This window comes from Actinia tenebrosa, unplaced genomic scaffold (assembly GCF_029948245.1).
Source record: "Actinia tenebrosa isolate PJP-AT-01 unplaced genomic scaffold, QUT_ActTen_1.0 PGA_scaffold7__59_contigs__length_16204524, whole genome shotgun sequence".
Classification (NCBI taxonomy): Eukaryota; Metazoa; Cnidaria; class Anthozoa; order Actiniaria; family Actiniidae; genus Actinia; species Actinia tenebrosa.
The window spans coordinates 6,880,329-6,905,199 of record NW_028292584.1 but is presented as its reverse complement, the minus strand read 5'-3'; the positions used below and the strand labels follow the sequence as shown (position 1 = coordinate 6,905,199).

The 24,871-nt window shown below is 41.5% G+C and overlaps 1 protein-coding gene across 1 annotated transcript; it reads left to right on the top strand.

The window, feature by feature from the left end:
• Positions 1–594: 594 nt before the first annotated feature.
• On the top strand, positions 595–24,656 carry LOC116307862 (uncharacterized). Its single transcript, XM_089039781.1, has 17 exons — positions 595–816; positions 13,375–13,614; positions 14,164–14,249; positions 14,619–14,840; positions 15,027–15,320; positions 16,412–16,540; positions 16,647–16,730; positions 16,884–16,994; positions 17,563–17,616; positions 18,206–18,303; positions 18,824–18,936; positions 19,560–19,853; positions 20,116–20,267; positions 20,760–20,872; positions 21,480–21,604; positions 22,414–22,557; positions 23,065–24,656. The coding sequence occupies exons 1-17, from the start codon at positions 744–746 to the stop codon at positions 23,343–23,345; spliced, it is 2,613 nt and encodes an 870-aa protein (XP_088895907.1). The 5' UTR covers positions 595–743; the 3' UTR covers positions 23,346–24,656.
• The last annotated feature ends 215 nt before the right edge of the window (positions 24,657–24,871 follow it).

The following is a 24,871-nucleotide window of genomic DNA, read 5'->3' as shown; positions in this document are numbered from 1 at the left end:
TCGGACATTGTTCTCGAATTTCCGTACAAATGTACTGACTCTAAATGAACTAATTACTTTAGTTAGCTATCTTAACAGCAGTAAGAAAAGCTTCAATCAAGCTAGAAAAATGATCATTTACTTGTATTTAGAGAACTAACTAAACATTAACCAAGTACTACCTAAATTTTCTCTTTAAAGTCAGTGAATTTGTATGGAACGATGTCGAACTTCTTGGCGACCGTAACACAATCCAAGCTAGTGCCGCCAAAAGGTGAATATTGCTTGTTGTCGTTTGCCTCACATTCGAAGTTCTGCTCATGAAGACTCTTGATTCTTCAACCCCTGAGGTGTTCATTTCATCATGATAGTTTGTTGTGAAGTCCTAGTTTGGGCTCATAGTATATTTGCTATCTAGTGAGAACTAGTATGATCTTTGCTGGTTATTGGCTAGGTGTTTCAAACTTTTCAACCCTTTCAAACTATAGGATTCGTAGAATTAGTGTGGGCTTACCACAATGGCGTGCCCGGTTTGTATATGTGAGATAAGCATCATATGACACGATTAGTATGTTGTCACGATTCTCAGTCCCAGTTTCCACATTCTCCGCTAGGAACAGCTGGAATGGCATGAGCTCCACAGCATTAGCGTCTTAGCTGCGAAGACAGAGGAAGCGTGGCTCGCAGCGTGGTTTATCAGGGATTCAAAGCTTCGCTTTCTGGCTTCAAAACCGAGAACAACGTTGGTGAAGAAACGGAAAGCAATGCCCTGGGATATTCTGTTTTTTCTATTCCTCGTGAATGGAGTCGTGGTATTTGTCGAAGGAAAGTGTGGAGGTCAGTACAGTATTGTGTGGAAACCATTCAGCCGTTTCAATTAGCTAGGTGTTTTCCTGTAGGCTCTAAATAATCGTCCATAAAAGCTTCTACGTTTTGGTATCGGTATCCTTGGAAATTTTGAATATTCAGTCTTGCGAATTTATACGGTTAGAGCACTGTCTCTGCTGTAAATATGAAAGTACTTATTGTTTTTGAAGAAGACGGGGTTTTTGAAAAAAGCGTTCGCACAAACTGCGTATAGTTTGGAACATAGTTACTAAAACCCGAGAGAAGCCACAACCTGACGCACAATGAGCCTCTAAGAGAAATAGTTACAGCTTTATAATCACCGAATGAGTACATTCCGAAGAAAATACTTGTATGACTATTGCACTTGTTTCCTGCTGTCCGCTTTTGCTATTTGTTATCTATATTGCAAAATAGACGTAAGCCCCTTGTTAAGTATCGTTGCTTTTGGGGCAAATGTTTACGATAAATATGTTTAAATGAAATTTTAAAAAAAACTTGTAAAAAGGTAAGAATTATGATTAAAATAGGGTGGACGCAAATCGTGAAAAGCTAATTAAACATCCTAGTAAAATATCGTTTTCTTATTTAATATAAGAAATAATTACATATTTTTAACCACCGAATGAACACGTCTTAAAGACAATATTTGTAAATCAAAGGCCCTTTGGCGAACTCGTGGATGCTTGTTGCACTTTTCGAATATTTAGATTGGTCTTCATGCTTGTTGACATTCTCAAAGGATTCCAAATACTTCGCTCGATTTAATATTTTGAATACTCAATTTATCTAGTAAGATGAGTAATCGTCCTTTTTATTTCCCTTTTAACACCTAGTTCTTCGCTATTTTGTTGAGTTTGAAAGCGATTTCTGTGATGAATTAATTGTCTGAACTTCAATTAATACGAAAGACGACTTCGACTACGACTTCGATAGAGTCAACTGAGTCAAGCATAGAGTATAATTGGAAGAAGATTTATTTGAAAACGCTTTCTCTGTTTTTAATTTCAAAGGTGGGCTGCGTGTTTTATTCCAGCAAACATTCGACCTACGAGCTCAAAAACTGAATATGCAAGATAATCGGCCGATCGGGACGAGAAACATAAAGCGTTGCGTTATGCGTGTTGATTTACATTACTACTTATTTTGACCTTCAATGGTCACGGCTCCTACATTTGTTTCGGATGAAACTATTTATTTACACTGTGAACTGAGCAAATATTTTATAGAAATACGTTTATAAATTCTATTCATTTTGCCTTCATCCAAGTCGGTAAATTAATGATTATTTATTGGAGCGAATTCTCGTTAGACCTTCGCACATTTCAACATACAATCTGAGCATTGCTTCGGCTGTTTGTAATCTTGTAATGCGTGGCGATCAATCTACTTTTTATTCAGAACGGCTTATTTAAATGACAAAACTGGCCGAACTTCCTTCAAAACTCAATTGGAATTGGTCTTTTTTACGTCTTTTGTTATTTTTTCTACGATCTACGTATACATCTACATTGATTATTTTCTTAAGAAGTTTACACCGTCGAGAAGTTAGCCCGGGATTCAGCCCGGGATTCGCCAGCCGCCGATGCAATGAACGTAAACCAGTTTTAAATCCTTTTTTCCAATTAAACCTCTTCCCTAATTGTCCCAAAGTTGTTCAAAATACACCATTACATTCACCTCACTCAATAAATTGGTAATGCGATGATTCACGTTGGCTCTACATAATAGCGCCGGCGACACTTCGAAAAATTCACACTTGCTGCAGAATTTCGAGACAAATTCTAAGTTTAATAACTTCGCCAATTGTTATCGTCTGGCCTTTAAACTTCATAAACCGGTAAACCTCATGTTCTAAAACCCATTGCAAAAAAATTTCCAGCTCGTAAGTATTTTATCTGGACTAAACCACGAAAACCCAGGGTCATATAGAGAATTATTTCAAACTCTTGAAGTTTGATGACTTCGGGGGAAAAAAAAGGTTAAGAGTGGACGAATTTATTAAGCAGCAATATGACTTCCTTGATAGTCGGCTTGTTGGATTCGCAGAAGAATTTCGGACAACAAAGAAGGCTAATAAGAAGCAATTAAAACGAAAAAAGAAGGAGTACGATAGCGGTTCCATCCTCAATGAATCATACGAAATGGCGCAAGAGGAATGGTGCAAGCCAACAAAGACTGTCCACAAAAAGACTGGGACGTACCAAAATGCTCCAAAGCAGAGTATGCCGCCAACACCAGAAAAACAGGTTCAGGCTAAAGAAGGTGCTAACACAACGAACGGATTCAACTTATTCGCTGGAAGCATTAATTCTAGAATGCAAAAGAAATACAAGAATAATCAAAATCTGATAAGAAAAGCATGTGCGAGGGAATGGAAGCAATTATCTCTTGAAGACCGAGAAGTTTGGAGAGAAAAAGCCAAAGCGTTAAATAGTTCTCGTTCGTGCGACGAACAACCAAGATCCACTGAGAAGCACGAGAAAAGGAAACAAGTGAAACGAAAATGGAAAAATAAAGAGAATAAGAAGGCAGAACGAGAAAAGATGCCAATGGAATGTAAAACAGAGTGTGGAAGGAATTCGCAATTTGCAAATTCTTCCTCGATATCATCAGCTTCTATAACCTGTCCTAGGTCCAATTATGGTTACGAAGGTCTTCAAAATTTTGGTAACAGTTGCTGGCTCAATTCCCTTTTACAATGTATCTGTGAACTGAACCTTTCACAAAACATCGAAGACGATACCTACAATTTCAACAGCAGCAATGTGGGACGAGAAGCCGCCACAACGTTACGAAAAATGAAAGTCCGTTCAAGACCACTTGATGTGCATAAGGGTTTATACAACCAATTTTTAAGGAGGCACAAGTGGGGTACGGGGCAACAAGATGCAGAGGAAGGACTTGTGCTGCTAATGAACGACCTCAAAGAATCTTGTACTGGGCGAGGAAGTTTGGCGTGCCAGCGTGCAAGCTCGGTACTTTCCACATTCAAAAAATGCCTCGACTGTGACTCGGAATGTCATATTCAAGATGAAGCAATGCATTCTTTCTCACTTACCATTCCAGATGCAAAGGAGACGGTTCACAAGGAATTGCGATTACAAAACATATATAATCAATTCTTTGAAGCTGAAATTCTAGGAAAGCAAGAGTGTCAAGTTCGATGCGATACTTGTAAAAGAGAAACAGACCACCTGAAATACAGCAATATCGCATTAGCCCCAGAAGTATTAACCCTGACGTTGAAGAGGTATACTGGTGGACAGACAAAGAAATCGGAAAGGGTTCGAATAGACAGAACAATACAATTAAGATCTAGGTATATCACAACGTCTGTGGAAGAATCAAAAACAGAGCGTTATCATTTGAAAGCAGTGGTCTTGCATGTGGGTGAGCATCTGCAGACAGGTCATTACAAGGCACTTTTAGGCCTAGATGCGGACGATAAGTTAGTAGAAGTGGATGACGATCAAGTCAGAGAATTGAAGCCAGGTTATTTGTCCAGTAAACTGGTAGAAACAAGCTGCTATATATTGTTTTATGAGAGGGATGCGCAGGTGGAGGAATGTTCTTCTTTGTCGGGCGTGGACGCTAATTTGTCCGGACAAAACACCCATCATGACTTTCAAGAGGAAACACTAAATGGTTGTGAAAAAGCGCTTACCTGTGAAGCAAAGCTAAAGCGATGCATGAACATAGATGGTAGAGATGAAATGTTTGCTGAAATTGCTGGAATTAAAATCTTTGGAAAAGACCTTAAAACTCTGGAGTACCCCCAAACTGACCACAGTTATTCCTTAGTGTCACCGACAGGATACGTCAACGATAACATACTCAGTGCATCCTTGTCTTTAATTGCAAAAGAAGCAAAGGAAGTTGGCCTAACAGTAAAGATGTTTGATACCAATCTGAATGCGCAACTTCACGGGATTCAAAGCAGTCGCGACATGACCCCTGAAGAAAAAGGCATCGCCTTGATAAAGCTAACAACCCGAATGAAAAGTTGCAAGGAAGGATTGGTGAATTATTTTGTACTACCGCAACTAGTTGATGGCTGTCACTGGACTTTGACTATTGTTAAGGATAAAACTCAGCTCTTACGGGAAATTGTGTTCTACGACCCTTTAGGTCAGAGAACAGTAGACGCAAATTTCTGTAAACTATTATCCTTATACATAGATTATGGTCAAGTGTTTTACAGCAAACCAGTGATTTCCGATACATACAGAGAAATTTCAATAACTACTGAGAAGGATTTTCCAACACAGGTAGATCGCTGTAGTTGTGCTGTGTATTGCATGGTATACGCAAGGGTGGTGACGTCTCTGTTGACCTTCGGTGCAAGGGAAGTAGACACAACAAGGGCAAGGACAGAAATAGCAAAAGGCCTTTTGAATGGTGAGATTGACTGGTCATTCCTCAAACTGGAGCCGCGAGAGGATCTTGGCATTGTGGTGCACCCCCCAAAGCGTCTGTTCTTGCTGCCTAAGGAGCAACTTAACCTAAAATGTGTTGCAACTGGTAAAGGAAAATTGGAGTATAAATGGTATGACTTAAGTAGTGGATTTCAGCTGTCAGGAAGCCGAAGTGACGAGCAAAGCTATTCAGAAATCGTTAATGGCCCAGGAGGTAACATGCAGCTTTACTGCCAAGTGACAGACTCAAGCGGTAATATTTCATTTACCGACATCGTCGAGACGACAGTATTGGCCGACTTTGTAACTCTTAACAATGTCCATTCTGGTTGCAAAGCAAGTCTAATGGCCAGGGCTAAGAAGTACTGGATGATGAAGAGAAACCTTTCCAGCAAAGAGGAAATGCAGGAAGAAGATGTTAACAAAAACGAAGTTTGGGAGAAGGTCAGTTCAATAAAAGACTATCTTCTTGATATTGTTTGTACAAAGGAAACCAGCAGAAACAATCACAACCAATACAGACGACACCAGTATTTTATTTCGAAAGGAAAAAAGAAAGCTTTTTTGAAGGAATGTACAGACAACATTGGGCAGACTTATTTTGGTGAAGAAACAGTTGAAGCCATTCGAAATGCAGTAGGAGAGATATTTGGCCAAAATTTATACGAAGAAGGGACGTCAGATTTTGAAAGACCGGAATTCCCCAAAATCTTGGGCTTTCAATATCTTTATTTGGTGTTGGGCACCGAGGCTATAATAAAACTGATTATGGAAAAGGAGAAATGTAGTTACCAGATCGCTAACAAATTGGCGTGTCAGTGACTGGACAGATGACAATGAGCGATATGCATTCCTCCCAAGCGGGTTTTACACAATTAATGTACAATTTTGTGCAAATATGAAAATATACAACTATACTATTATTATTATTAATATATAGAGTGCAAACAATATAACAGTGAAACTTTAGTAATACTAAATAGCACAATTTCATGTCAATCCCATTGTTTGCTATTGTTTAATTAGCACTATTTTGTACTATTTGGGGCAATGAATAAGCCTGAAGCGAGATGACGTTTTACCCCTGTCTCTAGACCATAATCCTTTTCACACTGCTTTTGATCTTTAATTATGACTATTGTTCCTGTATTCTCTAAGGAATCAAAAATTTTAATATGAAAGAATTTTAAAAACTATTATGGTGCAGAGTTGGGGGTACTAGAACGTCATCTCACTTCAGGCTTATTAGTGTTTCACGGATTGATTGTTTGCACCCTACTAGCTATGTATGAGATTTATAACGGCTTCGCATGCAGCCTCTGCACAGTAGATACAACGAGCATATGACTTCCAACTACAACTGAAACGATTCTAAGTAATTCGTTTTACTACGAAAACAAAATGAAGCTACTTGAATTCTGCAGCAAGTGTGAATTTTTCGAAGTGCCCGGGTCGGCGATGGGGTCACGAAGGGATTTCTTCCAAATTTTGGATGGCTTTAACGGATTAAAGGAACACGAAAAGCATTGCAATGGGTTAAGTAGTAAACAGGACTTATGCTGCAGAAGTTTCGTGCCTCTAGAATAAAAAGCGTAAATGTTATTAAGGTTCGAAATTGGGATTTTGGCGCGAAAATCACCGAAAAGACGTCTCGAAAAGAGGAACACTAAAATACTTACGAGCTGGAAATTTTTTTGCAATGGGTTTTAGAACATGAGGTTCACCGGTTTGTGAAGTTTAAAGGCCAGACGATAACAATTGGCGAAGTTATTAAACTTAGAATTTGTCTCGAAATTCTGCAGCAAGTGTGAATTTTTCGAAGTGTCGCCGGCGCTATTATGTAGAGCCAACGTGAATCATCGCATTACCAATTTATTGAGTGAGGTGAATGTAATGGTGTATTTTGAACAACTTTGGGACAATTAGGGAAGAGGTTTAATTGGAAAAAAGGATTTAAAACTGGTTTACGTTCATTGAATCGGCGGCTGGCGAATCCCGGGCTGAATCCCGGGCTAACTTCTCGACGGTGAAGTTTACTTTAGTAAATACAACTGTTGATCAGTAATAATAAGACCTCTCTCGATCGAGTTTATGAGATTTTATTGCTGAATACCGCCGTGACTTTGAGCTGTCCCTATGGAGAATAAAGTCCTCCAGAGCTTGAAATCAGACTCTCTTCTTGAGTTCTAATTAATTTTTTCGATAACCGGCTCAGCAGCAGTAAGGGGGACTCGCGAATCGCCGGCATTGCCAAAAATCACAAATCGAAAAACACCAGGGGGGGGGGGGGGGGGGGGTGGGGTTTTTGGAGCAGTGACGAGGCCCTACAGGGGGTCTTGCGCGATCGGGTGGCAGCGCGAAAAGTCCCTTACTGCTGCTCTGTTGGGTACTGCAAACGGAGGTTAAAATATTTGTTGGATATACGATGCATGAATGTAAAAAGTTCGCCAATGACTTCTGTGTGATTTGCCTAAGATTCAAAGTTAGAAGAGTGTATGGATTGTCCGCGCCTCGACAACCATGTTTCGACTACCTTTTTTTCGTGTCCCAAAAGATGTGCAACCGCGTCTAGAAGAGTGTATGGATCGTCACTGCCTTTTTTTGTGTCCCAAAAGATGTAGATCCGTGTTCCAAAAGATGTGCAGCCGTGTCCCAAAAGAGTGTATGCGTGTTCCAAAAGATGTAGATCCGTGTCCCAAAAGAGTGTATGCGTTTCCCGAAAGATGGGAGAGGAACGATTCGTTCCCCTATCGACGCCGCGGTAGCTGCAACAAAGTCGCCACGTGGCCTGGTATGCGAACTTCCCGTATTGTCTTTTGCGCTCGGTAGAGACCTTCCAAGATTTCCAAAAGTATTTGTATTGTCCGTTGCTTTCCCAGCATGTATGCAGCTATACCCGTGGCTATGTACAAATACATGCTATATCTGTGGACAAACAGGTATCTACCATATGGATCCATAGTGTTTGTCCATGGAATACCCTATGGATCCATAGGGTATGTTTCGTGTCCACAGATATATATGGCCACACCCAAGATACTATCCGAAGAGGAAATTGCAGACCTTTTGGAAGACCGAAAGAATGATATGGGGCTGCAGAAGGTAGCCCGCAAATACGGGATAGGAATACCCAAAATACGTAGAATAGAAAAGGAAAATGGTGTAGAGGTTGCAATACCCGAGAAGCCGCCTACTACGGATCTGCAGAAACATTTCTTGGAGGTGCAGGATTCTTTTGCTATTGTCCTCGACGACCTACAGAAAACGAAAGAAGAATTGCTAGGCGATCTAGGGAAACTTCGCCAAGAGTTGCAAGCCGCTATGGATGCGGTGGGCTGCGACGAATACAACAGCGAGGTGGAAGAAATAGAGAAGGAAGTGGACGAAGTATCCACAAAGATAGACTGGCAGATAGCTGGGAATGTGCTGTTCGCCGTTTTGGGTATTGGAGCGCTTGTTTGGGCCGCCAGACAAGAACCCAAAGTCGTGTACAAATATATTCCAGAGCCACCAAAAAAACCAAGCTCTCGAATTCCGGAGATGGAGTAGTGCAAAGAGTTCCAAATTCCTATCTTTGCAAAGAGTCCAAAAAAAAGGTTTTCGTATTTCTTGTTGCTTGTTAGCAATCCCACAACAAAACAACACGAAATACGAAGACCTACTTTGGAAGGCCGCTGTGGTCCAAAAAGATCTATGCAATGTCCTAGGTGGACACGTGCACCAATCTATCCTTTCTTTTGTTGGCGGTGGTCTTTTCCCTGCCTATTTTGCAGTACAAAGGCGGCGGAGATGTCCAGTCTATTTTTTGCGCCTGCAGGAAGTGTCCCCAAACGGGCGTGGTTGCATGTTCCGCCGTGCAGCCCTCCAATACGCATTGGGAGCATCGGGGGGATAGGAATAGGATGGTCCTTTCTTTGCCCCTGTATGTGGCTTTTGCGTAGCGCCAGCATTGGTATTCGCCCGGCTGCATGCGCAAGCTCTGCGTGCATTCTTTGTTGGGTGGCGCCGGCACTTCTAGTAGCTTTCCTGGATTCTGGGGTATCGAATGGTCTATTTTCCTAGCCAATTCGTAGTACGTATCCAAACCGGGTCCTTCGGGCACGAAGACAGTGGCTATGTTGTTTTCCCACTCCACCAATATTTCTTCTCCAGGTATGGCAGTGCGTATCTTGCCGTTGGCTTCGAACTTCCCGACTGCAAATGCATCCAGCAACGCATCCACAGCCCATGCTACGGAAGTTTCTTTTGTCCCCCTGCGCAAAGCTACTCGGTGCCCTTTGGCAGGCCAAGCGGCATCTACGTTTTTGGGTACTGCGTATCCTAGTATTTTGTAGTCCCCTGCGGGTATTTCTTGCATTCGATGTATTTTGCGAGGCACGGAATCCTCTAGAAAGCGCTTGGCTGCGTCCTCTCCAAAGAACAATTTGCGTAGATTGTTTGTTCTCCTGGAAATCCTATCCAATAGTTTCCTATATTTTCCAACTCTTTTTCTATGGCTTTCCTGTCTTCTTCCTTTTGCCGCAGGATGTTCTGTTGCTGCTCCTGCAGCTCTGCGTGGTATCTTTTCGTGGCTTCTACCCACTCGTCGCCTTCCAAATCGTCCCGTATGTCTTCCAATCTTTGCTGTCGTTTTCTTTTGGACAGGAAGGATATCCTGCGGTCCGTAGGCACTTCCAAAATGCCGAACGGACTCTTTTCTACTCCGATCCTTTGTGCCTTCTTCGTGCGCCAAACCCACTCCACATGTTCCGTTGGGGGTAGCATCGTGGCAATGGCGGGTGCGTTTGCATGCACGCGCGTAGGGAACTTGGACTCCGCTAGCACCGTAGGGGCATCTTTGGTGTAGCAGCGCAGCGGTAGTATTTCCACCGGATCCAATTCTTCTACGTCTATGCGAAATATGGGGCATCTGCGCAGACCAAACTCTGCTATGGTCCAAAGTACACATTGCTCCCATTTGTCGTTGCCCCGCACCCGTACGCCGGCTATCCTACCCGTTCCTGCGTGGCAGTACCAAGCTAGGAATATTTCTTTTGTTTCCTCGCAGCAAATACACAAGCATCTGTCCAAGTGTTCCGCGAGTGCCAACCACATGTTCTTTGGCGGCTGTACTACGAATATGTCTGCTAGTGGCGCTATGGTTTCCACGATAGCATTGGTGTGTTCTTTGGAGAAATCCCTGCTGTAGACAGATATTTCCACGCGCGTGCATCCTCTTTTCTGCACGTCGGGGTGTAGGAATGTCCTGCGCAAATGGTCGTTTGGGCAATCCACATACTCTGCCAACTTTGCACCTACTGGGTTTTGCACTTCTCCAGCCTCGAAGTTCGACACTATCTTGTTGTATATTTTCGTCCGTTTGCCTTTTTCCACCCAGGTACAAACATGCCCACCTACTTGGTGCGTATTGTCCAAAATGGTGCCTTCGCGCCAACCAGCTTCCCCCTGCTCTTTGTAGCCCATTTGCCGCAGGCGGCGCACCAATGCCTTGCGGTCCAAAGTGCCAGAGAAATCCTGTGTGTAGTCGACGGAATAGATGCCATATCCGTGCGCATCCAATAGCCTAGCGAACTTGGCAATGCTTTTGTCTACAACTTCTATGGACAATTCGGAGGTGTCTACTTTGGCTACGAATGTGGCTGCGTGTTCGCCGTGCAGGCTATTCCACTTGTTGGACAAATGGGACACGCGGTCTACTATGTTGCCTTTCCTGCATGTGTGCGCCATGCTGGTCGGCAGGAATACCCCAAACGCTTCCGTGGCTGCAGTGGATATTTTGGATACTATTGCCTTTGCATTTCTACACACCCGCCCATACAAGTCTTGTTCTGCAACGAACCCATACACAAACACGTCGTCTACGAATGGTGGTAGCCCATGCAGCGGCTGCAAACTGGTAGTACCTTCGTTTCCACGCAAGTAGTCGCATTTGGATATGTCCGGCAGCAGGTTTCCATCGTGGGCATTGTCCAGTAGCAAATGTGCTAGCAGCCTACTCTTTGCACGTATTCCCATCTCTTGCAGTGTTGTCGAAATAGTCTTTTGGGAGTCCATCTCTATATATAGGGGTAGAAGCAAATACTACGAACGTGGTCTTCGTTGGACAACGCACATCTTTTGGGACACGAAAAACAATCCATACACTCTTCTAGGCGTCCCAGATATCTTTTGGGACACGGATTGGCATCTTTTGGGACACGGATTGGCATCTTTTGGGACACGGATTGGCATCTTTTGGGACACGAAAAAAAGGTAGTCGAAACATGGTTGTCGAGGCGCGGACAATCCATACACTCTTCTAAGCTTACGCACAGTTTTGTTTCGTATGCTCTTGATGGCGTCCATCTATATCTAAGGAATATTTTAACCTCCGTTTGCAGTACCCAACAGAGCAGCAGTAAGGGACTTTTCGCGCTGCCACCCGATCGCGCAAGACCCCCTGTAGGGCCTCGTCACTGCTCCAAAAACCCCACCCCCCCCTGGTGTTTTTCGATTTGTGATTTTTGGCAATGCCGGCGATTCGCGAGTCCCCCTTACTGCTGCTGGCTCGATCTACGAGTCTCAGTCTGAAATCGAAATGTTGACGTTGTACCTAATAAGCGTTTTTGTTTACTTCTTTAAAATACATCAGAAAAAAAGGTCTAACTCATTGAAATTTTATTTCAGGCGTTAATTGTATAATTTTACTTTAACTTGCATCTTTCCTTGATTCTTTTAATATGAATAATTCGAAGATAAAACTATGTGCGAGTGTGGGCATGCACAGTGGGCCCCCACGGCGTCTACAAGTGATAGAAATGTATCCCACATGGAACATCAGCATTTCGTTTCCTCATATAAATATCAAAGTAATCTATATGGTATAAGAGCTTTGTGCTTGTTAGTGTGGTGTAACATTCGTGATCGGATGATGTAAGACGATCGACAAACGTTTAATTATCGATCTGCTAACATCTTAGTGAGTGAGTGAGTGAGTGAGTGAGTGAGCGAGTGACACATTTGCATATTCAGACCCCTCACAATAACTCGTTTCTACGCTTCGCGTATCCACGAGATAAAAAGTAAGAACCATGAGCAGTCTGAGTAAAATTGGCGGTTCGGTTACTCGATATTTTGTGCGTGACATTTAGGTCTTGTTTATACTTTTGAAATCGTTTTGTATCCCTGTGTGTCAGTTATGACTAGTTGTTGCTCGTTTGATATGACTCGTTGTAACTCGCTGTGTGGCTTGTTGTGGATCGTTGTGGCTGGTTGTGAGATTGTTTTTGAAGAGGCCGGGGTTTTTGAAAAACCGTTCGCACGAACCGCGTGTTTGAACCGTAGTTACTTACTAATCCTGGCTACTGCAGTAACTAGGTCAAGGATGGAAATGTAGTTTTGGACAAAGCCATGCAGCCTTAAAAGTTTTCGTAATAGTAGTATAGTTGGCATTATAACAATATATCTTTATCAATACATATTGGTGGCTCGAAAGACATTTTTACATTGGACGTGCTGGGCTGCACGAAGCACTCGATCGGGTCGCGGTACCGGTAAAAAGCTGAAACTGAAACGGCTGAAAGAGTAAAAAGAGCTGAAAGACCTGAAAGACCTGAAACAGCTGATGCTTATGCTTATGCTTTGTGCAAGCCCAGTTCATACTTGTGTTTCTTACGCTTAATATGTTTATGCGTATGCTTAAATTATGTTAAAGTGTGAACCAGCCCAAAAGCAAAAGGTAATTCGATCCTAAGCTGCGTGCGTGGAGACAGAATGTCTACTGACATAACCACGCGCACGCGAAAATCTGAATTCCGGTTTGAAGGATTGCTGGACTGTTGGAATTAAAACTGGATATTTTCTTCCGATTATTATTTCGCGCGGCCTGAAATGGAAAAAACATACTCCTTAGTTGAAGTTTTTATTTGCTTAATTTCTGTGTGTGTAATTCCGGTCTCAATAGGCTGATCAAACCTATGAAAGTCGAGAATTAAAAATTATAGCATGTTGGGTTTTGCGTAGGAAGGATAATCGGAGAACCCGGAGAAAAGCCCTCGAATCAAGAGAAGACCTAACAAACTCTACTAACTTTTAATTTAAGCTAGTAAATGACCGTATATTATATTAAATCCCTCTTTGATAAATATTCTAGACAAGTACACAGATATTCAAGCAGGGTGCTGTCCTGATGAATACCTGCATCTTTGCTGCCCGAATATCAAACCGTGCAACACCAACTCTACAAGCAGAAATCCCCACACCAGCCCAACACCGCCCGTCAACGTTACTGCTTTTAGAAAACCCGCTTGTATGCACCCCTGGACTACCCCGGCATGCCAAGCAGGCTTTTATATTAACCCATTTACAAGGGATTATTTGCCTTGTCCTGAGGGTAAGTTATAAACTTTACTACTTCATGGGTGGACGGAGGACTCAAAACGTTTTTCAACCTATTGACAAGGTCCCTAAAATATCGAATTTGAATTTAGAAGTTTATTTTTGTCAGTAGAGGAAGGAGAACGAAGAAATACAGAAGAAATACCCTACAATAAGCCTGAAGCGAGATGACGTTTTACCCCCGTCTCTAGACCATAATCCTTTTCACACTGCTTTTGTTCTTTAATTATGACTATTGTTCCTGTATTTTCCAAGGAATCAAAAATTTTAATATGAAAGAATTTTAAAAACTATTATGGTATAGAGTCGGGGGTAAAACGTCATCTCGCTTCAGGCTTATTCAAATTTAGGAGTTCATTTTTGTAGAGGAAGGAAAACCGGAGTATAAACCTTCGAAGCACGGGAATTAAACTTTAGAAGATAATTTTTGTGCACGTGGAGAGAGAAAAAGTAGACGAAAAACCCCTCGAACGAATAAGAATTTAGGAGTTGTAAAAGGCAATCCCCTCTTACTAAGCTGTTTGCATTTCGTTTTATTGGCTAGGGTTCTACTGTTTGTCCGATGTTGTTTGTATAATCCCTTGCCCTGATGGGGCATATTGCATCAAGGATAAGTTAGTTCCTGCTAGCGTAAGTATGCAAAGTATAATTGCGACCGGTCAATGCCATCTTAACTAAACCCGATAGATCAGATCGATCTTGAAGCAACTATATTTAACATCTTTAGTTCCTTCAGCTGCACGACTGGTATCCCAGGAGGCCGACGGCGCGCACTTTACCCCCTCTCCTTCAGTGCTCTGTTTTAAGAGTATAGACCCCTTGCATGTAAGGTCAAACTAGCTCAATTTGGAGGACAAAACAAAACAATTCAAACCTTTAATTCTCATAATTTTTGCTATGTCCTCCAAATTGAGCTGCATTCCGACGCTCTGCACTCTAGCAATAACCAGCTGAACTTTGCCTGCTCTGACAGCACCTTTACTGTTTTCCCTTTGACAGGAAACATCTCCAAATTTAGTGTGCCGAGAGGCTGGAAAATGCTGCGAGCCGTCTTCCTCTACTCCCGTCTACGACAAAGTGACAAAGAAGCTGTTGTGCCCTGGTTCACAAAAACCCACACCCTGTCCGGAGGGGAATTATTGCCCCAACGTCACTACCAAGACGGTTTGTCCGAAGGGGTATTTTTGTCGTAAAGCTTTCACTGAACCACAGCCATGTCCGGTGAGTAACGGACGGACGGACGGACGCACACACGCACGGACGCACGGACGGACACACGGACGCACGCACGGACGCACGGACGCACGGACGCACGGACTATCTTTAACTTTCAAACTGATATTACACCCTCTCCCTGGTGATGCTCTCTTGCAATTATCTCAAGGATATGTTGCGCATTTGTTTCAGCTTCTGTCAGCGTGCAAGAAAGGTTCCAAAGCACCGTCCAGCACGGGCGCAGGTGTCCTCTTCATCGTCATTCTATTCCTTATATTCATTGCCTTGATTTACTACTTCCGTAAGCAAGACAAGGTTAATTTCTACGTGAAGAAGATGCGTGACAGGATCATGAGGAAAGAAAATAACGAGTTTGGGGTACTCTCGGAACACATAGCAACTGTTGAAGTGGATGGAAACACTATTTCGCCAAAGCAGGACGTAATCAACTTGGAGTTCAAAAATCTCAGTCTTACTCTTAAAAAGGTATCGGGGGATATAAAACTAGGCGCGCAATAGTTGGCTTAAAATGACTTTTAGTAACTCTTGTCAGAACGAATGGTTTGCCACCAATGGACCACATCCACTTGGGCATAATGGTTTCCCATTTCAGACCTAGTGCCATCCCCATATTCATGTGTCTTCTCACGCGCAACCGTTAAATGACAGGTGGTCTGGAATGGGTAAACACTACACCCAAGAAGTTTTGGGCGACGATCACAAACTGCAGCATTTGGGTGTTCCATATTTGAGGAATACACCAGTTTCGCATTCGATGCATACTGCTGTTTTTGAAGGCCACGGATTCATTTGCACAGACTTAGCCTCGTTTATGAGTCTGCTATTCACAGATGCCATTGAAAGTCCGTGGGATTTTAAAACATGTGTATTGTTCAAGCTGCACACTCTTTGCATTGACTTTTTCAAATGATTTGCTCTTTATTTAAGCGAGACTAAGCCTGTACAGATGAATATTTAGTCATAAAACACAGCGGTATTTACCGAATGAGAAAAGGGACTATTTTTTGATTTTTTTTACACGAATTTTAGTTTTTTCGTCTCCGCACTTATTTCCTATATATTCGAATACTTCATTCGGTAAATACTTTAGTTCATTTTCTCATTCGGTAAATACCGCTGGCATTCTTGGTTTGCAATCAATCCCAAGAGAGCACAATAACCAAAGGGATGTCCGCCATGTTGGAAGATATAACAAAAGAATTCATTGAAAAATCTTTTGTCAAATTCTTCCAACATGGCGGCTATGACGTCTAATGCAAACGAAGAATTGTTCAAGCTGCACATTCCTTTCATTAATTACGGTTGATTTATATGTATGCAAATGATTTTAGATGATTTTAAACGAGGAGAAGCGTGTACAGATGAGTCTTTAGTCTCATAGCGGTATACGTTTAATGCGAACTGGTGTACCAATTGCTTTATCCGTGAAGTAAGAAAAGTTGCTTAGCTGCCATATTAGGTAAAAGGACGAATACATGTAATCCAGCAGCTCAGTTTCCTCATATATGCATTGAGGCTAGGGGGCTACAAATCAAATATATTGTGTTTCTAATCAGTTGAACAAGAAGGTTCTCCAAGGAGTGACTGGTAAACTACAGTCAGGAGAAGTGACTGCCATCATGGGACCTTCAGGCTGTGGCAAGACAACACTGTTAAACACACTGAGTGGGAAGGCTTACTATGGAGTAAGTAGTATAGATATATCCTTTATATATCCTTTATATATACGTTACATATACGTTATTTAATCCAATTAATTCTTATAATTTGTTGCGTTTTTATGGTTAAAAGAAACGTGAAGGGGTCATAAAGATAAATGGCATGGAAGTCGTTGATCTAAAGTCTATCAAAACCTTCATTGGATTTGTTCCTCAGGTGCGTATTAATATTCATTATTAATTAATTAATTATTAATGTTTCCTAAACATGTATAGGAAACATCATCAAGTCTCTTAGTGAAAAGGCCTGTTATATAAGCTATATTCTCGTGAAGTAAACTACTCTCTCTCTATCTCTGTCTGTTCACAGGAAGACATAATGCACAGGTCCCTTACCATTTTTGAGGTTCTGCGATTCCAGGCAGAGCTGAGACTTCCTTCAACCATCCCTTCATCCGAGAAAAAAAGGAGAGTCAACGAGGTACATTTTAATGAAATAGCGCAGCACAACCGTGACGTCTTAAAAACGAAGACAAAGGCGAAATTCGGACAAACAAACTTACAAGTTTACTTTCAGCAGATAATTTTCACAGCCGATCGCAGTTGATCTTAGTTTACATGGGTTATTATTGTAACTTTAAGAATGCAATGTTTGTCCGAATCTTAAAGCTATTTTTAAAATCAGTGAAAGGATTACCCAGGATAGATAAAGGTTCATATTCTATCTTATCTAGCTCTTTCAACAAATGAACATACATATATATGTATATTTAGTATTTTTACACAAATGAATATAAATTTACGTTTTATGCTGTTATATTCACCCATGGTTCTATTTTTGAAAAATGACGACAAGCCGTTTCGTCGACATAACAAAACTTTTTCTCCGTTTTTTTTATTAAATTCACTTGTTGAAAAACGATCCAACCTCAGCTCAATTCTCAGGCTTAGTGAATATCGGTAAATATTTTCCGATATTCACCTTCGCCTTTGGGGAATAATTGTCAAATATCGATGTACTAGTGTAAATGGTGACATGTTTTTTTTAGATCATCGAATTATTGGATTTAACTAAAGTGAAAAATACTAAAATTGGTGACGAGGTAAGGTGCTTTTCTATCCTACTCTCCAAATATGAGCCAATTATGATCATCATCATCATCATGCACCATCCTTACGCATAACTATATATACACCTATTTCAATAAAGGTTGTCATCGCCAAAGGCGATAGGCGATAGGTCCTCATTCCGACATGGAAATGATTTCGTTGAATACAAACAACATTGAATCAGTCTCAACACTAAGGTCCATGTTCTTGACGAGAATAAGAAGCAGAAACACAAGTCATTCCAGCTATTCTTGGATCTTGGAATGACATATCGCCTATTGCTTATTCGCCTATCGCCTATCGCCTTTGGTGATGACAACGTTTTTTGAAATAGGTTTATATACACACCGCTATTATTAACACTATCATCTTGATCATCATCATAATCATTATCATCGCGATCATCATCACCATCGTCATCATCATCTTCATCATCATTACTTCTTCGTCTTGACCATCATCGTCATCGTCGCGATCATTACTCGCCATAATTAAACACCATTATGATAACGTCTTATTTCATCATGTTATCGGTGTCATCATTCATTAATTAATTTCAATAATTATGCTGCTTACCCACAGGAAACTCGCGGTATCTCAGGAGGACAGAGAAAAAGAGTGAACATCGGAATGGAGCTTGTTGCTGATCCAACACTTTTGTTTCTTGATGAACCCACCAGGTACGTTAATGTAACGTAACGTTACGTTACGTAACGTAACGTAATAGATTTAAGCATTAGGTTAGTTGGTCTTAGACGAAAAAATACAATAAGTTATTGCAATTTTGAGTTGCCAATACGGGTATATATTAGCGCGGCTAGTTGGGAGAAAATATATCCCGTATTTGCCACGAAGTCCAATACGGGATATATTTTCTTCCAAAGCAATCAATAGAAACTCGTATTGATGGGTTGCAAGCATTCCCAAGAGAGTAAAAAGACAAAAACATGGCGGCCATTGTGATACCGTTAACAATGGATGCTAATGATAAATCTTTTGTTAAATGGTACCAACATGGCCGCGATGACGTAACGTGCAAACGAAGGATTGCCGACTCAAATCTCAATAAGTTTTTTTATCGCGATTTTCCTTAGCGGCTCTCTCTCGATTAAACATATATATATATACTTATGAATATTTGACCATAACTATTTTAAGACAAGCAAGAGATTATACACATATTTTTTCTTTCTTGTACAGCGGTCTGGATAGTACATCCAGTCTTCTTGTGCTCGATGCTTTACGTGCTGTAGCCGAGAAAGGCAGATTGACTGTCGTGTGTGTCATTCATCAACCTCGCTTCGAAATCTTCAGTAAGAGTTATAAATACAGTAGAACTTCTATTAGCGGCCATTGATTTATGACTTCTATCGTGAGTCTACCATCTATTAGGGGTCCACTTTAATAGACTTCTTCGGCTCTGACGTAATGTTTTCCCATTTCAGACCACATGCCATTCCCTAGAGTATCATTTCTTTGTTTAAGGTTTGCGCTCGGTTGCACATGAGAAGACACATGAATATGGATATACAGCTCAAATAAAGAATCTTATTCTCAAGGGAATGACACGTGGTTTGAAATGGGAAAACATTACCCCAAGCCCAAGAGGTCTATTGAGCTGCCACGATTCCCTGTGGTTGGCCGCCTAATAGGAGTTCGAGTGCATTAAAAAGCCTTAGTATCCGATCGCGTGCTGTGATTGGTCGAGTGACCAGTGATTCTGTAATAGATATAGTTACTGCGGCCAGCAGCAATATTAGATGTATTGCAGTCAGCTGAGGGCGTAAAATTTTGCTCTCAGCAATCAATGATATATAGTGTGGAGAGAAAACAATAAGCTGGGTAATTGAATAGTAATCATTCTCCGGTATTCACTTCGATCGCCTTTGGCGAATAATTCTTTCCGGTAATTCTTTCCCCACACCTCCCCCCTCAGGTGCTTTACACAAAACCCTATTCCTTGGACCTGGTGGCCGAACTGTGTACTTGGGAAATGTAGATGATGCGGAGGAGTATTTCAACTCGCACGGTCTGGTCTGCCCAAAGAATATCAACCCTGCTGACTTCTACATGGACGTGATTGGTGGTCTCCATGACAACGTTACAGATGGAGCTGGCGGATTCGACTCCAAAAGTCTTTTTGACAAATGGGAAGATCAGCAACAAGAATATGAGAGCGAAGTTAATGGCGATGAAACACATGCTGAAATAATACAAACTTTTGACGCAGGTAAGTAAAATAGAGTTGACATAAGCACGTTATGATTAGATATCATTTCTCCATTTACCGGACATGGTTAAATTGAAATAAAACTACATACAAGCAAAATAGAGTCGTTTCCTTTCTTCTGTCCTGTCCTGTCCTGTCCTGTCCTGTCCTGTCCTGTCCTGTCCTGTCCTGTCCTGTCCTGTCCTGTCCTGTCCTGTCCTGTCCTGTCCTGTCCTGTCCTGTCCTGTCCTGTCCTAATAATCGAATAATCTTTTTCTTAAAGATCAAAACCGAAAGCTTCCAGGATTTTTAAGGCAGCTCGTTTCCTTTTCTCACCGCGAAGTTAAGTTCCAATTCCGGCTCGTGAAAAGTCTTGTGATGGATCTCTGTCTTGTTCTTCTTGCTGGTGGAATGCTGGGAGCATTGAGACGCAATGTAAGAATGCATGAAGTATAACCCTGTTAAGTTATGCATATCTCAGTCTCGACTCTCAAGGCCTTGCCATTCTTAGTGCGCATGCTCGATAAGCCAGTTCGTAGTTTAAGAATCGCTTTTCAATGCGCATGCGATTTTATCTAGAATTTCTCATCTTTTTTTGATTTGAGAACAAAAAACATTTAGAAAAAAGATGAGAAATTCGGTATAAAACCGCATTCGCACTGAAAACGATTCTTAAGCTACGAACTGGCCTATTAGCTGGTATTTCTAGCATGCGCATTAAAAATAACAGACCTCTGGGTCGAGAGTGATAGATATACATATCAGCCTACCACAGGTAGCCCATGAGAAATAATCAGCGAAGCTTAGCTAGTGCTTTTCTCCTCAGCAGACGTTTTTCGTTTCTGACTGAAACTAAGAACGGCTGCAAAGGAGACTATGCTAGTGCTTGTTTTGGCTGAGTGTAGTCCATTCAATTTCTCTCCACAGGCCACCTTGGATAAGTTCTTCATCCTGCAAACGCTCAGCTCACTTGCCATTGGTCTGACGGCCATGTTGTCTTCACTGCGTTGTTTTGGCAACAATAGGGCTACTTTCTGGAGGTAATACCGCTGTAGTCTTTGGTTACAGGCTCAATAATAACCTCTGTCCTTGTATGTTTGCTAATATTATAGGAAATGCAATGGCGGCGCACTAGAGTACAGGTCTTCGCCTCGTGCTCTGCGCAGACCTCCAGTGAATTTATAATATGAATAACCAACTCTAAGTAAGTCTTCGAGTGTTATGTGGTGCAAGTCGTGCCATTCCCAGAACACCGTACCGTTAAATAGACCTTTTTTGAATAGTTAAAATGATGCATTGTGGTCTAGCTTGGATATGAGAATCTTTCGTTCATCAGAATACCGTTACTAGGATAGCGAACATCCTGATGGTGCATTGTGGTCTAGCTAGCATCTTTTGCTCTCCTAGTAACCCAGCTGGCCAAATTCTGTGGTGCATTATTGTTCACTAAAAATCACTTATTTTGACAATAGATATTGTCACTTTAATATGATAAATTTTCCAATAGATTTCTTCTTGGCAATCTAAACAACCATCAACCAAAAACAAACTACGTCACCATCCCCCACCTATGTTAAAATCTGAAAAAGGCTTTGCAGTTGTTCAGGTTCATTTTGATTATACTTATTAATTCTTCTTTGCTTTCAGGGAATCGTCTACCGGCATCAATCGTCTCAGCTACTTCCTGGCTGTGAATATTGTGCAACTACCTATCATAATAATCACGCCTATGGTCTACCTCAGTCTGCTCTACCCCTTGATTTCGCCTCGAGGTTAGCAAGCAAAGAGATAAAGTCAAAAGTCAAAAATAAAAAATAACAGAACGGTACTTGGTGGCTTTGAGTCTTTATAGCGCGTACTTTGATTAGCTGAAATTCATTGGCTTATAGCTCAGTCACATAATTTCTTTAAATTCTAGCTGTAGTGTTTCCCTGAAACAACCTCTGGGCTGATCTAAGTCAGGGCACGGCTAATTCACAGACCGAACCCTGAAACAACCTCTGGGCTGATGTAAGTCAGGGCATGACTAATTAACTCACCAATCGAATTGGAAATAGACCCCTTTCGAATTCCAAATTACCGCTGTGTTCCTTGATTACAGACTCATTTGCACAGGGTTAGCCTCGAGTTTGTGCAGAATATTCACGTGTTCCAGTCAAGGTCCGTCGAGTTTCAAAGTGTTTGTATTGTTGAAGTTGTGCATTCTTTACTTTACCGTTGGTATTTGTGAATATTTAAACACTGATGCGAGGCTAACCCTGTGCAAATGAGTCTGTAATCAAGGAACACAGCGGTAATTTGGAATTCGAAACTGGTCTATTAGCTTGTTAGGTTTTGAGGAGGGAGGAAAACCGGAGAATCTGGAGAAAGTCCCTCGAATCAAGGGAGATACCTAACGAACTCTTCTCACATGTGATAGCGAGTCCAAAAATCGAACTCAAGATCCCAGAGGTGAGAGACGATTGCATGCATCGCCAGCTATCGCTCTTTTTTCCCTTGAGCCTAATAGACGGCACTGTACTTGTGGTATTTTTTTTTCTACCGCGTTATATTGTTAAAATATTTTGTTGTCATTTTTCAGGTTATCTTGTTTACCATTATGTGGCTACGTTGGCTGCAGAGTTTTCCTGTACAGGCACTGGTTACGCCATCTCCACCCTCTTCAACCCTAAGAACTCTCAAATGGCGTCAGTCACTCTCACATTGATCTTTTCACTCGTATCAGGTTAGGATGCCTTAGCTACCGTCTTGTCGCGATATTCACAATATTTCCACTGATTATCCTACCTGCCTAAACACCGATTTCCCCCTTCTCTTTATTATATAAGTATTTACCCACATGGCTGCCATATCTCCTTTAAACTCCCGGGCCCTCCCTCCCTCCCTCCCTCCCTCCCTTCCTTCCTTCCTTCCTTCCTTCCTTCCTTCCTACCTACCTTCCTTCCTTTCTTCCTTCCTTCCTTCCTTCCTTCCTTCCTCCCTCTCACAACAAAACTTTTATATATACAGTACTTAACTTCCTTTCGCTCGTTCTTTCCTTCTTTCATTCGTTCCTTTCTATCTCATAGAATCTATATAGAGTAGTTTTCCATTACACCAACTCATCTATCTCCTTTTTTATTGCATTGCTATCAACGCTACCAAACTCTATGCAGAAATCTTTTTTAAATAAATCAAAAATATCATTGTAAAATGTATCATCTACTGACCTCATTATTCCCCATGCCGCCAGGTCTGTCTCCATCCCTCTGTGATATGAACAAGTACACCTTCATTGGTCCTCTTCTCTACAACCTGTCTTTTTGCCGCTGGTATGTGGAGGCGCTTTTCGAGAAAGAAGCCATTCGTTTTCCTCGCGTCATGGATTCTTTTGTTCAGGGATTGGCCAATCAGAATGGTTATTCTCTGGATAACTACTGGACCTGTATCGGGGTGATGTTCGCTTTTGGTATCGCCTATCGAGTGTTTGCTTTCATCTTCCTGGTGTTCACTAACCGTGGAAAGCAGCAGTGAGAATGTCAAGTGTCTTTGGTTTTTAACGTTATATCTTGGGTTTTTTTTCGTTTTCTTAGAAAAAGGCACTTACTGTACTAGCGTGATACGATCACACGGTGCCATGCTTAGTGCAGTTTTCGTATGACTGTAAAAAGTTCACGGCAAGAACACGGTCGTGACACAGCAAGGGATACGCCAGACAAATCACATTGCACGAGAATTTACTCTCCATCCAATCAAATACCCAGAACACGGCATAAACACGGCGCGGACATGGTCACGCCAAGATCACGGCACTTTTAGACCAATCATATTGCGCGTGAAAAAAATCAGCCAATTAAAATTCTAGAAAGTATCACGGTCACGACACGTCACGCTTACGGCACTGAACTTTTCACAGTCATACGAAAACTGCAATATTTTACATGAAAATATTAACCTTTGTTTTAATCCGCGTTAGCCACATTCTGAAACGCTTGAATAGGAGGCTACGTGGGGAAACCTATTGTTCAAGTCAACAAGGCTTCCACGTGAGTAAGGCCCATAGCCAATCATTGATCAACCTAGCCTCTCCCGAGTCCAAATCTTCAAAAAAAATCATCGTGAGAAAGGTCCATGAGGGGGGACCTCTCCTCTACCCATGATAGAGGATAAAAAATATATTCGGCCATCCCTGCCTCCTTGCGTTCGTAAAATTATCTAACGACTGTAATGATCCACTTCCGGATCATTCTCGCAACGTGCTGATTTAAAAACACTTTAAATCACTTTAAAATCCTCCTACAAAACAAAACATACAAATGTATAATGTAGGTTAGCCAAGTAAACGCAATGCAATATTACTTACATTGTACCACGTTTTTCATTGCCACGAACTGACAACCGTACAGTTGCGACAGGAAAATTGCTCAATAGACTCTGATTGATGGTAGTGTAAATCGCCCGATTTTCCATTATATTTGCATAAATATAAGCTTTTAGTATAATTTTAGACTTGAACATAGAGTTTCGCTCGCTGTAATTGGTCAAGCGACCTGTGATTCTGAGACGATAATCACTGCTCAAACGGGGATTATGAGGTTTTCCAAAGTTTGACAGAGTGGAAGTAATACTAAAACGTTTTTTTATCCCATGAATTTCGACTTTTCTCTGATATCCAAGTCTAAAAATATACTAAAACAATTATTCCTCTCAGGCTCAGTGATTATGGGGCTCGAAGACTTGCAGCTCGGTAAATATTCCACTGACAATCACTTCGCGTGCGTTCAGAAAATAATTGTTAAATATTGACCCCCAAAAAAGTTTAAAAATAAATAATTGACAAATGAATTAATTGAAAAGTAAGTTTTTAGGAATGACAGTGCAACTACACCAACCAAAGCCACTCAGTATGGTCACGAGCAAACATGCAAGAAACCGTTTAAACTGATATGAGCGTCCTGAAGTTGGAGTCTTAATCCTATTTCCTAGTCCCCATTTTGACCAAATCCCATAGTCCTAGCATATGTTGTGCTCAAATCTCAATCCCATTTTTTGATTGTTCT